Source organism: Homalodisca vitripennis, chromosome 3 (genome assembly GCF_021130785.1).
Source record: "Homalodisca vitripennis isolate AUS2020 chromosome 3, UT_GWSS_2.1, whole genome shotgun sequence".
NCBI classification, from domain to species: domain Eukaryota; kingdom Metazoa; phylum Arthropoda; class Insecta; order Hemiptera; family Cicadellidae; genus Homalodisca; species Homalodisca vitripennis.
The window spans coordinates 54,891,766-54,912,986 of record NC_060209.1 but is presented as its reverse complement, the minus strand read 5'-3'; the positions used below and the strand labels follow the sequence as shown (position 1 = coordinate 54,912,986).

General features: G+C 33.4%; 1 protein-coding gene across 1 annotated transcript in view; it reads left to right on the top strand.

The window, feature by feature from the left end:
* LOC124358202 (nesprin-1-like) overlaps positions 1-21,221 on the top strand; it is a 363,429-nt gene that overhangs the window by 220,700 nt on the left and 121,508 nt on the right. The window contains exons 106-109 of the mRNA XM_046810494.1: positions 19,499-19,673; positions 19,794-19,907; positions 20,021-20,215; positions 20,652-20,831. Of these exons, the coding sequence (XP_046666450.1) occupies positions 19,499-19,673; positions 19,794-19,907; positions 20,021-20,215; positions 20,652-20,831 (664 nt within the window). The remainder of the gene's footprint in view (positions 1-19,498; positions 19,674-19,793; positions 19,908-20,020; positions 20,216-20,651; positions 20,832-21,221) is intronic.

Sequence of the window (21,221 nt, the reverse complement as noted above, 5' to 3'; positions counted from 1 at the left end):
ACAAAATTAATACATCTCTGTTTTAGCTGGTTCAGAACACTAGACATTCAAAAAACTAAATCGATATCATTGTATAGCTTAATAAGTAAGATCTAGCGAAATTTCACACCTATTTAAATTTGTTGTGTGGAATAACTACAGATTTTTACAACATTTCATTTAGATAAGATTTAAAGAACCTCAACAGTAATAAATTGAGTTTTATAAATTTAACTTTAACTTGAAATTGTTCCCTATTTGAGACTAGAATTTTTTTTAAAGAGTCTTTAAAATTACAACTTTTATTGTTACCATTCTTTTGCAAATTAGCAACATAATGTTGTAATTTTTTAGATTAGTACGTAGTACACTACAATATTTTAATGGTGTCTACTCAGGTTGTGCAATACCAAAACTGATAGATTGAATTACTACTAGTAAAATTTCAAGAACTGTCTTGCTAAATAAATTGAAGATTGTAGTCGCTTATCTAATAATATATTTCTATTTTATTTTAAATATTTTTTACTGTTGAAATTTGTTCAGCTACTTATTAAAAATACAAATACGTTACTTACACACAGTAATAAAGGAAAGTGAGGTGTTCAGAATGGTATAAATAGAATGCATGATGTCAGGCACTATGCATGCCTTGCACAGTTGGCATGTTTCTCTGAAGCATTACATTTGCTGAATGGCATTTCTTAGTACTGCAGCATGCACAAGCTGATAAGTCACAGCCATGCTACTGTTATGTTTTTGTATGATGAAATATAAAATAACTTAATAACCAAAATAGGTAGTTATATTTTTTAATTTTTAAAAAATGTTGTGAATGTTATATACCCTTTACTTGGTATAAATCCATTATGTTATCTTTTAGTTTAATTGTTAAGTAAAATATAAAATACACATAAATTGAGATAGAACCATTAAGCAAACAATACTGCATATTGTGGACTAAGAAACTTTTTTGTGTGTTTTCTCTTCACACAGTCCTCAAAGTTTAAGTTCATGTCTTTTCTTTGTTATGAAGAAATTAAGGATAGCTAACATATCCATAGTTCAGATACTTGCAATTTTTGAATGGTTTTTGAATGAAATTCAACATGAACATTTTACTAGATAATGAAGACTGCATTTTGGTTTATTCAAATTATTGTAAAGATGTCTCCTCAAAGGGGACACTTACGGTACATCTTAAAATGTTTTAATAACAGCTATCTTGTATGATTCAAAGGGCGTACAAATTGTGAATTTTTAAAAAAATTTGTGGTTTTTATTGTCTTTGCTCTTGAGATATTTGAAGGTTAAACATTAAAATCTATTAAACATTGCATCATGCTATGAAAAAGTGTCCCATTTAAACTTATAAACATTTTTCATATTTTACTTTTTTATCAGATTGGGTAAAATAAAACAGATGTGATAAAACATAACTATTGATGCAAGCCCTTTGAACTTTAGTTTATTTCTTCAGGTTAGATATATTTGTATAGAAGTAACAATTTTAGTTATCACACAGTACTGTAGGAAGGTACAAGATGGTATGAAATACATTTACCTAAACTTAATTCCATGTTTTGTCAACTCTTATTTTGACTTTTGAGAAATTTATTAATATTATGTATGACCTGTTAGATGATAAACACTGTTATGAGTGTGTCAACCTACCATTTACGGGTATATACATGCTAACAATAGAAAATATGATGCAATATATGTGCATACATCACACCAGTACAATACTGAGTATTTTTGGAATGAAGGAGTCTGTGACAGGTTCAAGTGTGATAAATGTGTTCAGTAGTGCATTGCAGAATTGGTTTTTATTTTGCACAGTATCAATATTGATACAGTAATACTGACAACAGTATCGGTTTTAATAAGTAACTGCTATAAAAGTTATTATTAAAAAATTACAGACACTACTTTTTTGATGAAGTAGTAAAATTTACTTTCGATAAGATTACAAGTAGTCAATAAACAGAGTAGTACATAGTTCAATTATTTGGGTTCAATTACAATTACTCGGGCATAAATAATCCAAAAACGTCTCCCCAAAATGTTTCTACAGACTCAAGAAGCTTGAAAATTCCTGTCAATGTCCTGCCCATGTGAGGTACTGACTCTCCCTCTTATCCCTGTTATAGGTAAGTTCCTCACACAGGTCAGTGGGCCTTGAGGACAGCACAATAAGACTATAAAAGAGAATCGGCTTCTCATAATTTTGATAAAAATGTTATGTGTTACTTGTTTTACTTGAATTCCAGGCCATAGGAAATTTTTCACAGGTGTGATTCATCTAAGAATGACTGTGTAATAAACATTAAAAAGATGTTTATGGAATCCAGAAAGTAGAACAAAGTTGTTAATAATGACATGTTTGATTTTATCTCTGTACTTGTGTTTTATGAAACTGGAATTAATAAGATTCATATTTTATTACACCATAGAGTAATGTTCCTTGTTACGTACTGATCATTTAAAAAAATTTTATATAGTTTGATATACTCTTCATCAGTTCCATTACAATCCAATATGTGAAATATATAAAATTATCCTAGAGTTTTCATCCATAATTTATATAATGATGTACTGCAGCAATTGAAATTGAAATGTTGGAATTACTGCTCAAATTGCATATAGATACTAAAATGTAATATTTAATGAGTCATAAAAATTTAATTAAAAATCGAAGGTGTAATTTTTATTTTAGCCTTTGATGGTTACCCAAGGAGAAAATGAAATAAAAACTTTAAGAGGTGTTCTTTAAATTGTTGGTTTGTTTTTAAGTATTTTTTATTTAAGCTCAAAAAATAAATCAAATGCATTCTACAAATATATTAAGAGCCCTCTTCTGATCCATTATTGTTGAAATTCAAATGAAGTCCTTCTGTAAATTATTTCTATTTAAGGATGTTTATTAAATAATTTTCTCTTTGCAGAATACATACAACATATTTTTTAAACAGAAAACCCAATGTAGGTTTAATACTAGTCAGAACCATTTCAAAGGAAGGGAGGTGACGAGATGAAACCTTTCTGTAAGGAGCGCTACATTCATTTTTTTAATACTTTCATTTGATGGACTACAAGGTGGAAGTTACTATCATTCCAATATTTTAAAATGGAGGCCATTTTTGAAATAAGGACAAATAAAAAGTACTTAAAAAACTTAAAGATTACTAGTAAAAATGTTTTAAATTTAGTTTTTTTCTAATAAACATAAATGTTAAGATAAAGATCAAATGTGTTTACTTCACTTAAAACATTGGCTCTCAAGTGGCGTAACATCTAGTCATGGACTGCTCAGAAAAATCAGCACTGGGAGTGAACTTGTTAAACCTACAAAACCTTTAAACCTCAATTTTCATTTAGATGGAGTTTTTTGTAATTTTTCTGCTACAATTTATTCTTAAATTTTATGGATCATTTGTCACCCATTTTAGAAAAGGGGTAAAATAAAGAAGTGCACATGCATATTCTCCAATATATCCAGCGCTCATCCTTTAAAGATTTTGATTTCGTTATAAAAAATGTAAGATGGGAAAATAATTTTATTTTACTCATGTATAAGTGGTCAATAAAATGTAATTATACCAAATTTCTGTTATATATGTTTATTTTGTCGCAATAAATGTCGTGACAGTAATTTTATTATTGTACAATGCCTCCATCCAATTAACACAAAATCAAAGTATTAATGGTTCACTCTATCACAAATTGTGATAGTGACATCACTTAAGTGACATTCTCAATAAATGTTATTAATCAAACCATAGAACTGATTGTTGACGTTATGTAAAGTGATCGCCAGTTTCTTTGACGGTTTCGCGGCCAGATGCCTCCCGCTTCGCGACAAAAACCCCTCGCAGACCGCCTGCCGCGACTATTTGTAACATTCTCGATCACTCAATTATGGCCCCGCGTGTGTTCACGATGAATGTCGCGTATTTCCGGTCTTCTGAACGTGCGCAGATTCTATCGTTCCAGTTTAGTTGCTCGTTATTTTAAACGCCATGGAACATGTGGTGGAAACTGTACTATCCGTACTTAATTACTCCAGAAAAAGAGTACATTTTTCATGAGTAGATCAATGGTAGTACAAGATTTATGAAACTTGTTGAACATAACACATACAGTTATAACATATAACGATGGTAAATGTCCAAAATCCTGCTATTCCTTCAAATCAACCATTGTCAATAATAGATTTTAACCAAGTATAAACCAAAAGTCAGAAAAAATTAATGAAACTTACTACAAATATTATTAATCTATGTAAATCGGATAGTTGTTTGTTGAACCAGTTTAACTGTATACCGTGTACCGTACTTTTTGTGTGTCTAAACATAATTTGATTTGAAACCCTCAATAATACCCTAGTTTTTATCCAGGTAAACACTGAAAGAATACTTGAAGACATTGGAACATTACTAGATATACAAAATGCAAGATGAGTTTTTTTAGAAATTCTATGTTATTAGATGTTAATTTTTGTATTAGAAGGTTGTATTTGACCATTTTTATCCATTCACAAGTTATGGGATGGAGCATCTTAAATAAAACTGTAAAACCAAAGTGGTCACCACTTGACAGCGACCATTTCTTGATCCACACAAGCGCTCTCTGAGTATGAGTAGGATAGTGATGGTGATGTGGACCCTGGGGCGTTACCAACACAACACTTCACCAGTGTGTACTCATTTCTACTTGTAAAACACGGGTTCGAGTGTAAAATAAGCTAATATGATAAGTGGAATCGCTAAAAGATTTAGTCAGTGTGTCCTTTATCAGAGAGACAAGTCGTTGAAAGTGAAGATTCAGTTCGCGAACTAGTTGCACGTACCGTGTGTGCGTGCGTGTGTGTGTGTGTGTGTGTGTGTGTGTGTGTGTGTGTGTGTGTGTGTGTGTGTGTGTGTGCGCGCGCGTGTGTGTGTGTGTGTGTGTGTCGTGTGTGTGGTCTGGCGGCGACGAGGAAGTACCGCATCGTCTCGATCTCTGTGATGAGTATCATGTTATCAGCAGATAAGTACAGTTATGGTAGAGACAGACGGATTGTCATGCAGTATAGACAGGAAGAGTGGGATGAAAATGAGTCAGTCCGCTCAGGGCCGAGCGCGGCGGCGCGGATATCAGTGTCTTGTGCCTGTCGTGCAGTGCGTGGACCATGACTGGAATAATGAGCAGGCGTGTCGTCGGAGGGTTGTCCCTTGCCTCATTAACATTTTTGTGCTCGAGGTATTCACAGTGTTGAACTAATTAATCCAAGCCGTTAAAACGTTTTAAAGTTCACAAACGCCCAAGTGATTTCTTCAGTTTTACGAGCATATCCTTGAACAAGTCCGTCATCGGAGCTACCTGGTAAGACTGCTTTATGCTGTGAAGGGTTGTTGTCGCCTACTTTGAGTGAGGGCTTTGCATTGCCTGCTTACTTTAGTGTCGAGGTGCTTTGCGAAATCTTACCCTAAATGAAACTATAACCCGTGCATAGAGGACGAAAGTTGTTCTTATGTTGTAATTAATATCTCTGTGTTAGACGTTAGACACCGCCAATGAGCTCAGATCATTCGTTTCACCATTACCGATTTAAAAATACTGTAAAAAGTTGGTATGCAAATGTCAAACGAAAAATTTAATCAATGATAGTAATTCCTAATGTTAATATAATAATAATTAGCTTATTCGATTATTTAATCAAATAAATCTTGCAATATCTGAAATTGCCTAGTGACATCACCAAATTGTGGGGGAGAGGGTGAACTGAAATGAAAAATGTCTTTATTATAGGCGAAGTGAAGAGGGAGGATAGAACAATTATCAGAGCGTGGTTTTAAACTTATTCTTGCTTTTTGATTGTTTCTCCAGTATTTTGTCTTTGATGCGTCATGTTGTCCACAACGCCTCCTCGACCGCGCTAATAGCTTATTAATAATGTGGATCACTAATTTTAATTTTCAAAGTGATATGTTAATTTTCACATTGTTATTTAACGAGGTTAATAAATTATTAAGATGTGAAATAAGAATCACAAGTCATATTTTCGTAACTAAAAAATTTTAATACATATTACTCTAAATTAAAAGGGTAATTAACGCATAGTGACTCTTAAGGCATGAAATATTTTAAACTATAAAATGGTGTTTGCAACATGAGTTACGTCAAGTTATGGGGTCAAAAAGAAAATCCAATCTTAGTTACCACTCCTGTTTCTTTTGTTAGGAAACTCATTAAAAACTACAAATTAATTAAATTAGGTTTAGGAGAGGGTTTTGTAACTTTCATAGTTTTTTATTGTGTATCACATACAAGTATTTGTCGCCGCCTTTCTAATCAGTAGCGTAGCCAGAAATTTCGTTCGGGGGGGGTCCGAAAACTGGGGATCCGGGGGATGTTTTGTGTGTTATTTGCCAATGAGTTCACTGGTAAAAGGTAAAAATATGGAGCTTTAGTAACTATGCCTTATAGAAAGCGGAAAGATGTAATAGGCAAATTCAACTCTCACAGCAACTCTAGTACCACAAATTTTCTTGTATAGCTACAGAAACTTTACGAAGTTCGATTCTGGCCGAGTAGAAGGCACCAATGTGATGTTGCATTCACTGGATAAGCAAGAAGAACAAAACAGAGCTTCACTCAAGTGTATAATTGACAAAACTATATTCTGTGGAGAAAATGAAATACCCCTTCGGGGACATTGGGCCACTGACGGCCGAAAACCCTTTAGAAAAGGTGGGCAATTTTCTAGCGTTGCTCGGGTACAGATCAAACTAACGGTCGGAAAATGTACCGGAAAAAACTCTACTGATTAGAAGTTCGGCTGCTTTGGATTTCACTGATAGAGGTATATGAATTTATGAATGAGTTATAATGACGATTTTTTGTATCATTACACTGTATGAAAAACTCTAATGATTAGAACTTCAACTACTTCGGACTTCAGTTATTGAGGTGAACATGGTATTTTTGATTGAGTTAGGGCAACGACTTTTTGTTATCATTAAACTGTACTCAAACTAACTATATATATATATATATATATATATATATATATATCGAGAAAAAAAATCACTTCCGGTCGGTAAATACCGAAGAAAAGCTCTCTACAGATTCAAGTTTTGACGATTTTGGATTTCACTGGTTGAGTGGTTGAGGTAAAAATAGTACTTATAATTATGTTACGACAATGATTTTAGGTATTAATTCAACGCCGACTAATAAATATATAATTATCAAGAAAGAAAAACAAAATCAATCACTTCCGATCGGAATATACTAAGGAAAATTAAAATAATACCTCAGTCAGTGAAATCCAAAGTAGTCGGAACTTCTTATAAGTAGAGTTTTTCCGGTGTATTATCCGACCGGAAGTGATTTTTTAAATTTTTCTTCGATAATTATGTTATTAGTCGGCATTCAATTGATACCCAAAATCAATGTTCTCACATAATTCTAAGTACCAGTTTTATCTCAACCAGTGAAATCCAAAATCATAAAAATTTGAATCTGTAGAGAGCTTTTCTTTGGTATTTACCGACCGGAAGTGATTTTTTTTCTCGATAATTATATATAGGTACAGTGTACATTCTAATGATAACAAAAATCGTCGTCCTAACTCAACCGAAAACACCACGTTTACCTCAATCACTGAAGTCCAAATTAGTTTAAGTTCTAATCAGTAGTTTTTCAAGTGTATTTTCCGATTAAAAGCGATTTTTTTATTTTGTCCGATAATTATAAACACGTCTACAGTTTAATGACACCTAAAATCAACGTCGTAACTTAATTCTAAGTGGTCATTTTACGTCCCCAAAACGAATTTGAACGAAGTGGTCGCTAATTTAAACTGTTCGCCGTGTTACGGTTCAGGTTACTTTGCCACGTCACGTGACCGCGCCCTATAGAAATACGGTGATTACACTACACTATCTGAAAAGCCGAGCCCAAAAGTATCGTTTGATACTTTATGATTTAAACGAAAGGACAATTTATATTTTTAACAACGGTCACTTTCATCAATTAAATCAATCAATTTAATGTTTGTAGACAAGAGTAATGATAACTCTCCTTTTTTCTCCTGCTCCATGCTTCATTTTTTAATGTCTTAAAATTTCGGGGGGGGGTCCGGACCCCCTGGACCCCCCCCCTTCGCTACGCCACTGTTTCTAATCAAACCTAAAAATACTTCGGGAAAAGTGTGAATGATGTTGTATTAAATAATTGGTCTTGTTATTTCCTCACGAAACATTTCTGTTTGCTTTATACCAATTATAGTATACGTCTGTTTGTTTAGACTACACTAAAATTAGCACCAGTTAACTAAAGGAGGTAAATAAATAAATAACGCGTGAGCAGCAAAATACACAACTATCGTAACAGGCAACTGAAGTGTCGGCTGGATGTTTTGTAAGGAGGCCACAAGTTACCAAATAAATAGTGCCAAGATATAACACTAATTTACACTATTTATAAATTACAATGTTGTATTTCGCCGGCTTCACACAATAACAGGGTTTAGACGGCGGAAGTTTAATCGAAATAGTTTCAATTATATTATGGTACTCATCCCAAATCAATTGTCACGAACACTAAACTTTTAAAAACATTTTTAAGGTCAAAAACGTGATTTATAGGTCAAAATAATGAGCTACTCACATTAAAAACAGTTTAAATTAATAAATAATACATTATTCAAGAGTTTACTGGATATTTGTATAAATTAAAAAGACCGCATGCCAAATTTCATAAAATCACAAAGCCAGCTCCTATTGTATTTCAATCAATATTAAAATTCGGTCATTCTACAGCTTTTGAATGACAATTTTTGGGATGGATGCAGTTTGTGCATTTGTTGTAGGATCATAAAGATAAACGTAAGATTGAAATTGTTTTACCTGTATTTTAGAAAAAAATGTGTTTCGACGAAAACCATGATTTTTGGTTGAAAGTCTAAAACATTAACATTTACAAACAGTTCAAACTAACTACATATGAATATATTTCGATTATGGATATCAAATTTCATCAAGATTGGTCCATTCATTTTGAAACAGTTGGTACTTACACACGCACACGCATGTTCACAAAAATGCTAAGGACTGCCTTTTTCCTAAACCCTATATTTTGCTCTAGGAGTCCCTATGTGTAGAGAAAACCTGAAAACACGTGTTTTATATTTTTGCTTCTAGCAAAATGTACAACCAGAAAGGCCTATCTATAATAATATATTGTTCTGTTATAAACTGACATTACCTTAGAGTAACGTAAATATGTAAACAACGAGTAAATGAATTTGAGTTTTATAGTAGGCTAACAATTAATCATTTGCTTTAAAATTCCAGAACATTGTCTTTATGTCGTTTTCATTAATTTTAGATTCGTATGCATTTTTGTATAACATCCTAATTTAAACTGTGCCAAATATGTAACGATGGGATGTCTACGTAATTAACTACTATTTTAATCCAGAATTAAGTTTAAGCAATAACAAAACTTATGTATAGCAATTGTTTTATCAAAATCTGAATACTGTATTCTTTACTTTGCAATTACATAACAGTACTAATAAAACTTCGTAAAAGGCTTTATATCAATAAAGCGTGCTCTTTGGACGCAACTTAAAAGTATTAAACACTTGAAAGTTGCCCCTAAGAGCCCGTTTTGAAAATGCAAATCCATTAATAGTTGGTTGTCACGTCACGCGGGGTGAGTTTGATTGTTTCAGTTTATGGGTAGAGGGGGGGCAGCAGGAAGTTTACTATAAACACTTATTGATTTTTATATCACTCTGTCTGAATACTCGGCATGGAGTACCGCATTGTATCGTCTTCCTGTTTTTTCCCACCGCTTCCCTGCCGTCTTCTTGCTTTGTGTGATTAATTGAACACTTACAAAATGGACAAGCTTACAATTTGGCAGTAAGTAAAGATTTTGTAGATGAATAGACACACGCACGCACGCACGCACCGCGCCGCACTTGAGTACATCCATTCACACATTTTGGGCTTGGAGAAGCGTAGTATTTTTTATTCACAGTAGCTCAATCATTATAATGAACATTGAAATAATAAATGTATCATTAAGCATTTAAAAAAATGCTTAACTGTAAATTAGGCCTTAGTCACGAAATTAATAAACGCGTTGTACAATCGTTTTTAATAACTGAAACGAATATTTGAATATGTACAATTGTACAGTAGTTGTTTTAATTTCTAATAATTCTAATGTTGGCAAAGCTTACGTTCTTGAAGTGACATTTTTCTAACCCGAACATAGGCTATACGTATTCTTTTTTACATTAACCAGATTCTATGCTATCCGAAAATATTCCGAACTTTAAGGTTACTCTGTAGAGACAGTAAAAAATAATTCTGTATCAAATTTTATTAAAAACATGCTATTTCCTCAGTTAATATTAAAAAAATTACCTGTGAAACATTTATATCTGTACTTTAACCGTTTGTCCTTGGGTATGCTACAAAATTTCCCAAATAGACTACATTTCCATAAGTACTTCTACCTTATTTTATTTATTTATTTATATATATATATATATATATATATATATATTTAAAACACACACACACAAACACAGTACACCTTTTCTGCAATAAATTACAATGTGTGTTCTTGACAGCTTGAGTAGTAGGCCTATATCATAATTAAATAGCAATATTAAAGTAATAGCAGTAATAATAATAGAGACGAAGTATAAGAAGAGAACATGCAGTTTGAGGAAAATAAATGTACAATTTTACAACTGGATCGTATTGAGAAAAAATTAAACATTATTATGATAATTGTGATAATATGATAATTATGAAGTGCCTGATGATGGGATCTTTCATTCCGGAAGGCCTTGAACAAAGTAAAAGTTATATTGGAAAATGTTGTATTTATTTATACTAGTGATAGTACAATAAACAAATTATTATGATAATTTATGAGACGTTAATGCATCAACATCAGCAACATCAGAGTAGTGAAACAGCATGACGTAGGGGATCGAAAGTATTATAAAAGGAAGTACCTTTCTTCGTCGTAAAGGATGGTGCTGTATAACATTTTAGGTTCTGTTATTCTAATTCAATACCCGTTCAACGCCGCATTGCTATCAATACATTTTCGGTATGACTAATTTGTATTAACTATGTTGATGGTTGGCCAACTTTCGTCACTTCCAGACAATCCGAACACTACAGGCTTCTACAGTTCGAGCATAACTAACTGTTTTAACACAGTTGTGGTTCATCGATAATTTGAATCCATAATAGATAGTCATTAGGTAATTAGCAAGTAAAGATTGGACATCTATTTAAGTGTTCTATCTCGTTGATTGAGCTTAAATCACTAAACTACAATTTATATAGAAATAACATTTGGTTAAAGCCTAAAGAACAAGCATATAAACTGACAAATGGAAAAGAAAGAAATTTGTTGATGATATTCAGATAAGCTATGTATAGCTAATGTTTCCAGCCCTTGTACAAACAAACCTTGGTGTCTGTGTTTGCTTAGACAGACAGTCAGTGTGCTGATGTCATGGTGCTGATGTCATCCACAACTATACAATGGAATATAAACATCACATCGGGCTGCGCAAATTGCCAGTATCGCCGCCCAGCAATACTAATACTTGTCAGCACTACAATCTTGCGACAGCGCAACATGATTACTATGAAACAACTTCATATTATGTGTAAAATGTTTAAATAAAACAGATTTTCCTCTGAATAACTTAATAGCTACACATCATATTATTGCTGTATAGCTGGAGTATACTTGAACTAATAATGTAAATATGTTAATACATTATTTTCTCCCTTGACGAACTGTTTTACATTTACATTTATTTCAATTTCGTATTTCAAGAGTAAATATATTTTGATAAAATAATGTTGTGATCAAGCACCCTCTATGTGTTAGTAACATTTGTTTCATTTTTTGTGCTATTTGTTCTGAACTTCACCGTCCTCCACAAGTGATAGCAAAACCGCTTTTCTTTTCTTAAATGTTGTACAGTTCAGATGCCATTCGGAAGCTGTAGGAGAACCCACGCCAGTCACATTGTACATGCCATTGTTTGCTTTTGCCGTGTAAAATGAGATCACACATTGTTTTACTTCGTGAAGTATATTTTTTACAGATATTTAACAACAGACCGAGTTAATGATACTTTCGGTTGTGTTTTATAAAGTAAACATTGCGAGAGAATACACAATATGGCTTTAATAATGGAAATTGCAGAAAAAATTGCTTTAATAATGGACAGGTATTATTGCTTCCCTAAACTGTCCAGAAATTAGTAAAGGACAACCTCCTCAACATTTCTCGCGATAAAGCAGGTGAAGCAGAATCTCGTTCTCATTGACTTGAACGAGTAGACGCTAGCGTAGTTTTGTAGCAACCTTTCATCCAGTGCAACAGTTGTTAAACATATCTGTTGGCAACACTCTATAGCAAAAGGATGAATGTATCTGTTACAAAAATCCGGCACAAATGGGGCACAATATGCTTTTTTCTGTGTATTGTCGTATTATTTTAGCGTATTTGAACAACAGTATTGTCTACACGTTTGAAGTGATGACGAAAACAATACGCAATTATGAACCGCAATGGGACTAGCGGCCAGGATAAACATGTCACATCAAGATTGAACATTGGCACTTGTCGAGTGCGTGGTGGGGGAGGGTCGCCGGGGTGTGAAAAGTTCAGTTTGAGCTGCGAGCGAGCGAGCGAGCGACTGGGCACGTGGGAGCTATTCTGAGCGTTCGGTCTACTACAGCGAGGTACATACTGAGGTCATACTCTGTGTATGGTATATAGTATTGTTCAGTTTCTTGTTTCTTCCTCTTTGCTTTGGCCCCGGACTGCTGGTAAAGTTGTACACATTTTCTATCACCCAAGTGTTACGTGTGGTTTGTTCGAGTGAGCTAGTTTTAAGGCGTGGTGAACGCTTTTTCCGACGGTCAATCCTAGACCCTAATAAAAGTTGATGATAAAACACCGTCAGTTTCCTGTCTCCTTATCTGTAACACTAAACTTGAAATTTTCGACAGCGATGTAGAATTTTTGTAATATTCGTCCCCTCATAATAAAATAGCACTGCTTTACTGAGTGAATTATTACATAATCTTTAACACTGTCTGCGTACAAAATCTAAACATTTCTAGTATTACTCGGTATATTGAACCACTGTATTTTATTTAATAATAAACGAAGTAACGGATGTGTGTGTAGTACCGCATACAATGATAAACGTATAACATTTTATGTCAGTTTTATATGTGTTGGTGAAGGGTGATATTTAAATAGAACGTTTTCCCTAAAAAGTCGCTTAGCTCAATTGCCAAGCCTCCGGCCTTCACTGTCATTGATAACGAATGCGCTATTACGTAATGCAGATGTAAGTGTAGGCGGCAGCTTGGCACACGTTTGCGACCCTGTTCACAGCGAGTACAGGGGCAGGTGGAGACTGAACAGCTAAACTTAGGTACACGCGCTTTGCTTGTGGGCCGTCGGAAATGCCCTTAATTTGTAACAAAATATTCGCTGACACAACAAACTACTGTCTTCTTGGAAGGCGAAAATTATAGTGGTAGTTCCAAGTTGTGATTATGTATCAATACGTGATTAATTTGTTGATACTACACATAGTTGGCTCAGCCACCCAATTGATATCGCACCTCTTCCATAATCCACAGGTCGTGCAAAATGTTCAAGTGTCTTATCTCTTTTTGTTTGAGTAATGGATGTCATTATATGGTTTTGCTGAATGTTTGTCGAATTTTTACGCAGTTAAATCAATGACTTTTATATTATTTGTTATTAATTAATTTATTATAACTGTAAATTATTGAGTGGTAGACTAAATTCCACATTTTCAACCAAACTGGATAGACGAGATTTCAGTTTGTGTGTCCAAACATCTGCCAGAGTGGACTTAATCCATCATTTTATATGAGTTACAGTATATCCTTTAGAGTAGAATGTTCTTTTGCAAATGCAAACAGTTGCAAGCTACTTTTGTGATGTTTCTGACGAAGAAAGCCTTGATATCGAAAGGCCTCACAAAAATAAAAGTATTAAATATTGGTTTTATGTTTTAATGTAATTAAGTTAAGAGCTTCTACTCGCCTGTAATTGTGAGAAAACGAATGTCCGACTAATACCGTGTAAATCTCCCACACGGAGCAAAAAAAAGAGACTCGGAATACTCATATGAGGGCCACTTTAGTTGAAGCCGAACCGCGCCCTCTTGTTGGTGATGACCAAAACTGGCACTCGGTTTTAATTCGTAAAGCATCATTGCGTTTGTAAAACATTATGAAATTTGTACTCGCGTACATATGTACTGTATACAGTATTGGTATGGTGATAAACATTTTAGGAAGTCTAGTTTGCTTTTAATTTTATGAGAATAATTTATAAACATTATAACACAACTTTACTTAACTACAAAACATACAAGGTTGAGACAATTTGTTTATTTAGTAAGGCGATTTTGGTCAGCGGGAAAGCTGTTGGAAAAATCCGAGTACAATTGTTGTCTTCTTTAAAATTTATATATTTTAGCAAAAATATTGAGTATGCAGTGCTTTGTCAGTAATGTAATGTAGATATGTATGTGTACTGAGTGACTAGCCAAATATCGGTGTTTTTGGTGACCTTTATGTGTTACAACGGAAGTTTGCGTAGTAAAATATTAAAATCGTGTGATAACCCACATCTAAGAAGTGTAATATTTGTCAGGAGGGCTCATTTTGTTTTCAGTACTAGCCTATTTGTTTTGATTTGTGAATTATTTCTTGTCCATGATTTAAACACTCGTGGTTTTTTAAAGTCCAATACATTTTGCGAACGAAGAATAAAAGAAGTACGATTGTTTTTTCATAGTTTGTCTTTGATATTGCACAGCAAAACTGTAAGAAATCAAACCAGAATCATGCTCAATGTTTAAATTGTACTTGTATGTGTAATAGTTCATTGTCGTCGATTACACAAAATTACCGAAATATCAACAAGTTTGTCAAACATCTCAAATTTCGTGCTCTCATTCCTGTATCTCTGCGGAGCATCTGTATAAAATTTAAAATTGTTTGTATGTAAGACTGAAATTGTGCTGTGAAAAAAATATTACGCTCTGACTAATCTACCTGTCATGTTTCTTCTCTAATTACGCAACTATTAATTCACATCGTTAATTCAAAACAAGCTGCCGCGTAAACACTGTGGCAATAAGAACACCGAGAAAATTCTCAAATATGTTCAGATTTTATGAATTTGAATATTTGCAATTCGCTGCGTTGTTAACTATATGTACATTACGAAATAGTCGGGAAAGACGGTATTGTTTTGATTTATTAATTAAAGTGGTTAAAAGTGACGCGTTATGTTCTTTGTTTCGTAACTGGGCAGTCGCTAAATAAAAAATCTTTATGTTTATTGTCAAACAAATATTTTTGACATTTAATTCACTTATCAACAGAATAAAACTGGAGTCATTCAACGTTTTGGTCACAAAAATCGTCTTGTGGAATTTTATTTCAGGTTCACCAATTTTGTTCAGTAACTGCGTGATGTGTTGTTACTAATTCAATGACAATATTATGGTATAACTCCGACATTGCGAACATGGTGTGTAAACGTATTCCTCTCAGTGCCGGCTGGCTCGGGGTATAAACGATGCCAAACTACACTTGCCAAACAAATAAACAAAAATATATCTGTGTATGTTGGGCCCAGCACTAAAGCAATGCTCTGGAACAACTTTTACAGCTTGGCATTGAAAATTGTGCTTCTAACATTGCCATTAATTGCACTGAAACGTTTGTACCATGAACGGTTGGTCGGGGCGGATCCGTCCTAGGGGTCTGTGGGTGTGGTGCTGGCATTGTGTGTGAGGAGTGTGAGTAAGACAAACCGCATATATATTATTTATTTCAAAAATATTCTTATTATATATTTATAAATTATTGTTATTAGATATTAATTATAGTTTTTGGTTATTATTAAAGATGGAAGTTGTAGTATTATTTTGTGTCATGATTGTATACTTATATTTTTAGTTATTTTTATTTAGAAGTATCATATTTATAATTTTTTTAGTGTTTAGATTAATGTTTGATTTAATGTATTTAGTAAGGTATATTAGTGTCAATATTAATTTGGTTAATATTTGTCATGTTGTTTATTGTTCTGCTTATTTATCAGACAGGTTAAGTGTAAGAAAGGGCCATGAGGCCCTAACTTTGCCTGTTTAAATAAACAAATTTTCATTTCATTTCATTTCATTAATGTATAATTTATAAATAAACCATAATTATGTTGTTTGCTATAGTTTGTATATTATATATACAACTGCAGCTAATATGCATAACTTTTCAAATGAGCGACTAATATATTTCTTGAAAAAAGGTCGAGTGTTGGGAAAAGCAACACGCTGTTATTTTGTATTGTTATTACGTACTTGTCCTGTGGTACTTGAGAGGTTAATGTCTCAAATCCCTAACAATTAGGCCTATATTTGATTAATGATTACAGGAAAGAGCATCAGACTATCCTCAGAGTAAGGAAAAACTAATTAGTTGTCATGGAAGACTATTGCATCCAGTGTCCACAACGAGGACTGAATTCAAGGGTCACATTTATAGAAAATGGCGGGAGAACTGCAAAATCGGCGTCCTGCAACTCTAGCAGCCTTTCACTCTGACATTATGCAGACCTGGTTACCGTGCAAATAATGTTTTCCTTTGTTTTGTTTTAAAGCAGTTAGGATTTTAAAACTCTTTCGAAAGTGAATGGTAAGGGTACTCTATACGACATTGGAATATATAATGATGTTATGTGTACTGTATTATTACGCTGAATAGAACATAATAATATTATTAATTTCTATCAATACTTTGTTTGTCTGTATAGCTTCAGCTACATCTTGATCACATTCTAATTACTCAACAGTACGTAACTAGGCCTTATCTCTATGTGAGACAAAGCTTTAGTTGTTAATCAGTTGCGATTTATTTTGGTGACTAAAAAGTAAGTTTTGTAATTTCGCGGTGAATTCCAATCGACTCGATTGAGAGCTCGGTGCGCGGCGACGGCGGCGTCGCGACGTGTTGGTGAAGACGACGGGCTTGGCTATATGTGGCGACGATGGCGTATCTGCTGCTTGGCACCGGCTCAAGCCCACTGGTCCCGTCCAACTGTGCGTCCGCGTACACACAAACTTTTGGTCTCTGTAGAATTGCCCTCCGCCATTGTTTCGTATCGTACAAAATTAAACGAGACGGCGAGACGGTCACCTGCGTCACAGGTCAGTGATTTCTGACTTTGTATCGCTGAGCAATTGTGTGGTTCGATTTTTAACTTGATTTTCATCTGTAAATATGTACCCTTAGTGGTACCTACTGGTGAAATTTCTCCGGTAAACCTCTCGCTCTCTTCACTCATCAGACCTGTTTTACTCAAACCTTGAAGCTAGTGAACTCGGCTCATGTTGATTTTACTTAGAATATTTCAGACCAATCAAATATTATCAGAATTAATAACCATTTTTTAGTTTAATTATGATATAAATAGTTCCAGAGACAAAAAAAAATGCCAGGCCTGAACTACCATTGACGACCTTAGTGAAACATCTAAGTTTGGATTGCCTTTGCCAAAAAGTAATGACTTTGAACGAATATACTTCTATAATGCTATTTGACTCATGTAAATTGTATCATCAGAAATTTGAAGGGAGAATGTCATCTTGGGGGTATCACCCATTTTTGGGATGTATTACCAATTGAGAAAATATATTGCCCAACCCCAAGGCAATATATAAACCTAAACCTGGTTTAAGTTTGATATATAAACCTAATGCATAATCTGAATTCAATTTAATATTATTTATTGACAGCTGCAATTAATATTATTACCTTTTTTATTCTTCACACAGAACAATCTTAGATAATCCTCATTTGTTTAGCATGGGATTAAAATGCACAACAATTTGATTACTATTATTAAAAGCACAGTAAATATATTATTAAAATATAATTTTTATATAAAAACAGAATTTTTGGCTCAAAATATAACATGAAACACATAATAGTAATTTTGTTTACCTTTACCAATTGCGATATACTGGTGCTACATGGTAATTAAAATAGGAATATAGTATATTGATTTAAATAATCCTTTCTTTTATTTGTTTATATGCAAAACTATAATTTATTATTAACTTATCAGTGTGTATGAATATAATATTATCTCCATTCTTCAGGCTTATTCAAGTTCCCACAAAGGCAAAAGCCAGATTGAACCTTTATCTGGACTCCTACGGGTTTGTATGAAACACACTTATCACGTGTCAGAAGTCGTACCCTTGTCTACTTGTTTTATATGTAATAAAGTACTCGTATTTGACATTAACTATGTAATAATTAAGTCTACACTCCCATATTGAACTTAAATATTGTTTTAGATTAACTTAATTAAAATTATTTCCTCCCCTAGTAATTATTGTTATTTAAATTTTAACAACTGTAAATTAGTAGGTAAAATGTTATCAGTGAAGTATGTAAATATATTAGTATACAGCACCTAACATTTTGTTGTGTGAATGTTGTTGTGGAAGCTACTCCTGCAGCCAGAGCGTTGGGATATTTTTGTTGTGAAGTAGTACAAGTTGGCATCGTCTCAATGTGGTGGGCTGCTTCCAATACAGTTCCACAGAATGACTGTTTCTAGTTCAAAAATGTGTGTTTTATTCTTGGTTGTGAGTCAGTTTAAAATGTCCTCAACTCTAGATGTGCAAAGTGTGCATGTGGTGTGTGTACATTGTAGATCATTCAATTATTATAGTGTTTAAAGTCCAAGGAAATCTCACAATACTTCTAACTATTCATATAAGAGGTAAAGATTTAAAATGTTATGTATTTACATAATAACAATTTACTGAACAATGATAAAAATTGTTGTGTTGACAAAATTAATCATCATGATTTAAAGTATCAGTATTATATATAAAAGTAAAAATAAGTAGTGTATATAAAGTAAAAATAAATACCTACCTTAAAAATGTATATATATATATATATATATATATATATATACATTAATTTATTTTAATTTTTTAAGGTAGGTATTTATTTTTACAAATAGTTCCAAAGTCATTGACTGTCTATTTCATGTTACAACTGAAAATCTGTCAGACAATTGATAAAATCTCTATATGCAATTGTAGAAAATTAATGCTGTTGTATGTCAAATACTTTAAGAAATGTTTTTAATTATCAAAATTAATGCTTTTACCTTATCACTGTGTTGGTTTCTTTCGAGGACAAAATCTCAATTATTGTAGAAAAACAGTACATGCATATATAGCCCATAAAACTATTATTCTATGTTAAAAAAAATGTATTATTAAACTTGTGAAAATAATTTTTTTTTTAAAGTTAAGATACAAGAATATTAATCTTATTGACTGACAGAAATAACAATTTCTTCTTATTAAACTCTATAATTGCAGATTGATCGAGTCACTGGAGGAGAAGGGTCTCCGAGTGCACGAGGACTTGTTGTACATTGAGCAGACTCAGGCGGACATTGAACGCCTCAGCAAGGAGTTGGGTGGCTTACAACGAGAGGCTGAGTCTCTATACGTATTCGGGCAAGACCAGGACGCTGCTGAAAAGGATCTCAAGGTGGGATTACAGCTTCCATTTGAATTGTATGTTAATCTTATGGGGTTTTTATGATTAATCTTTCATTGTAAAAATCAGTTTGACGAAATCACTGAAAAGTTACACTAAAATTGATTTCAGAGCTTAGAGGAGAGAGTGAAGGATTGCGTAGGCCGAGTGAGTGGCCTGTGCTCCAGCACACGCAATAAGTATACAACCTCTCAGCAGCTGGTGCCTACTGACATCGCACAACAGGTGGGTGGCTTTACCTTGAGTGCACAATGACGTAATTTACATCCTCAAGTGTAATAGGACTGATATGGGATGGAACAACAGTTTAGCATCGATTGATTTGATCGGTTTTACAGCTGACCTCATTAGAGCTGATATCGGAGGGTGTCCAAGGAGCAATGGAGGAGAAGGGGAGGGAGCTTAAGCGAGCGCGCACTGTCCGTACTGAGTATACGGCAGATGTGGACGAGATACAGCACTGGCTGCGTGAAGCCGAGCTTAAGGTACAGGACAGAAGCGTACAACCTCAGAAACTCAAGGAGTACATTCAGGTGAGTTATTTAAAAAAATATGATTCTCTCAAAACTTATTCACTGATTCTGAATATTTGGTATCTTTAATGTAAAGTACAATCATTTCCTTTGACCAATTCATTAAAAATTAGAGATAAAGAGGATTTTAAGTGATATCTATCAAGGTTCTATACTTGGACCAGTTTTGTTATTACTGTAATGTACATACCATTCAGTAATTTTATTAATAGTATATTTTGATGAAGTAAGAGTTATAACTTTAAAAGTACTCTTCTTGTGGCTGAACTAATTCGTAGCAATATTTTGCATTAAAAGTGTAATAACAAGTTTGGTAATTTTTACTCTTATAAATTAAGTTTGTTAGATACAGTATCTGTAATGGTGGCATTAATTCTGTTTCCATTAATTACCTCCGCATTATTTACTTTGTTTTAATCCTGTTGTGCTCCTGCAGCAAATCCAAAGTGAGCTGCCGAGTGTGACTGACCGACTGGACAGGACACGCCGCAATGGACAGACCATCCTTGAAAAGTCAACTGATGAGGAGGAGAAAAAGTTGATTCAAAGTACTCTAGACTCTCTGACCGAGCAGCTGGGACTGGTTAAGTCTTGGCTGGATGAGAAGAAGAACCTGGTAATGTTAATGTTTGATGCTGTCTCATTTTAGAACTGTAAAATTATTGTTTCTATTTTGTTGGTCTAATAATTAGATAGTCTATATTAGGTTCTTTTTATTTCACGTATAAAAAACCACAATGGAAGTTTTTTACATTCAGCTTGATGTTACAAATGTTTTTTTTTTTTTGCAGACTCAATATTATGGATGATTTTCAACGTTTTTACTATGTTACACCCCACAGTATTTCTGTGATTTTGTTACAGCAAACATGTCCAAACGTGTACATAAGAATATATGAATATTAATGACACATTTTGGTGATTTTTTGCAAAATTTTATATCAATCAAAACTGTTTATAAAGATTTTATGCAGCATTTGTTTTGAAAGTACAAAACTATATTGTA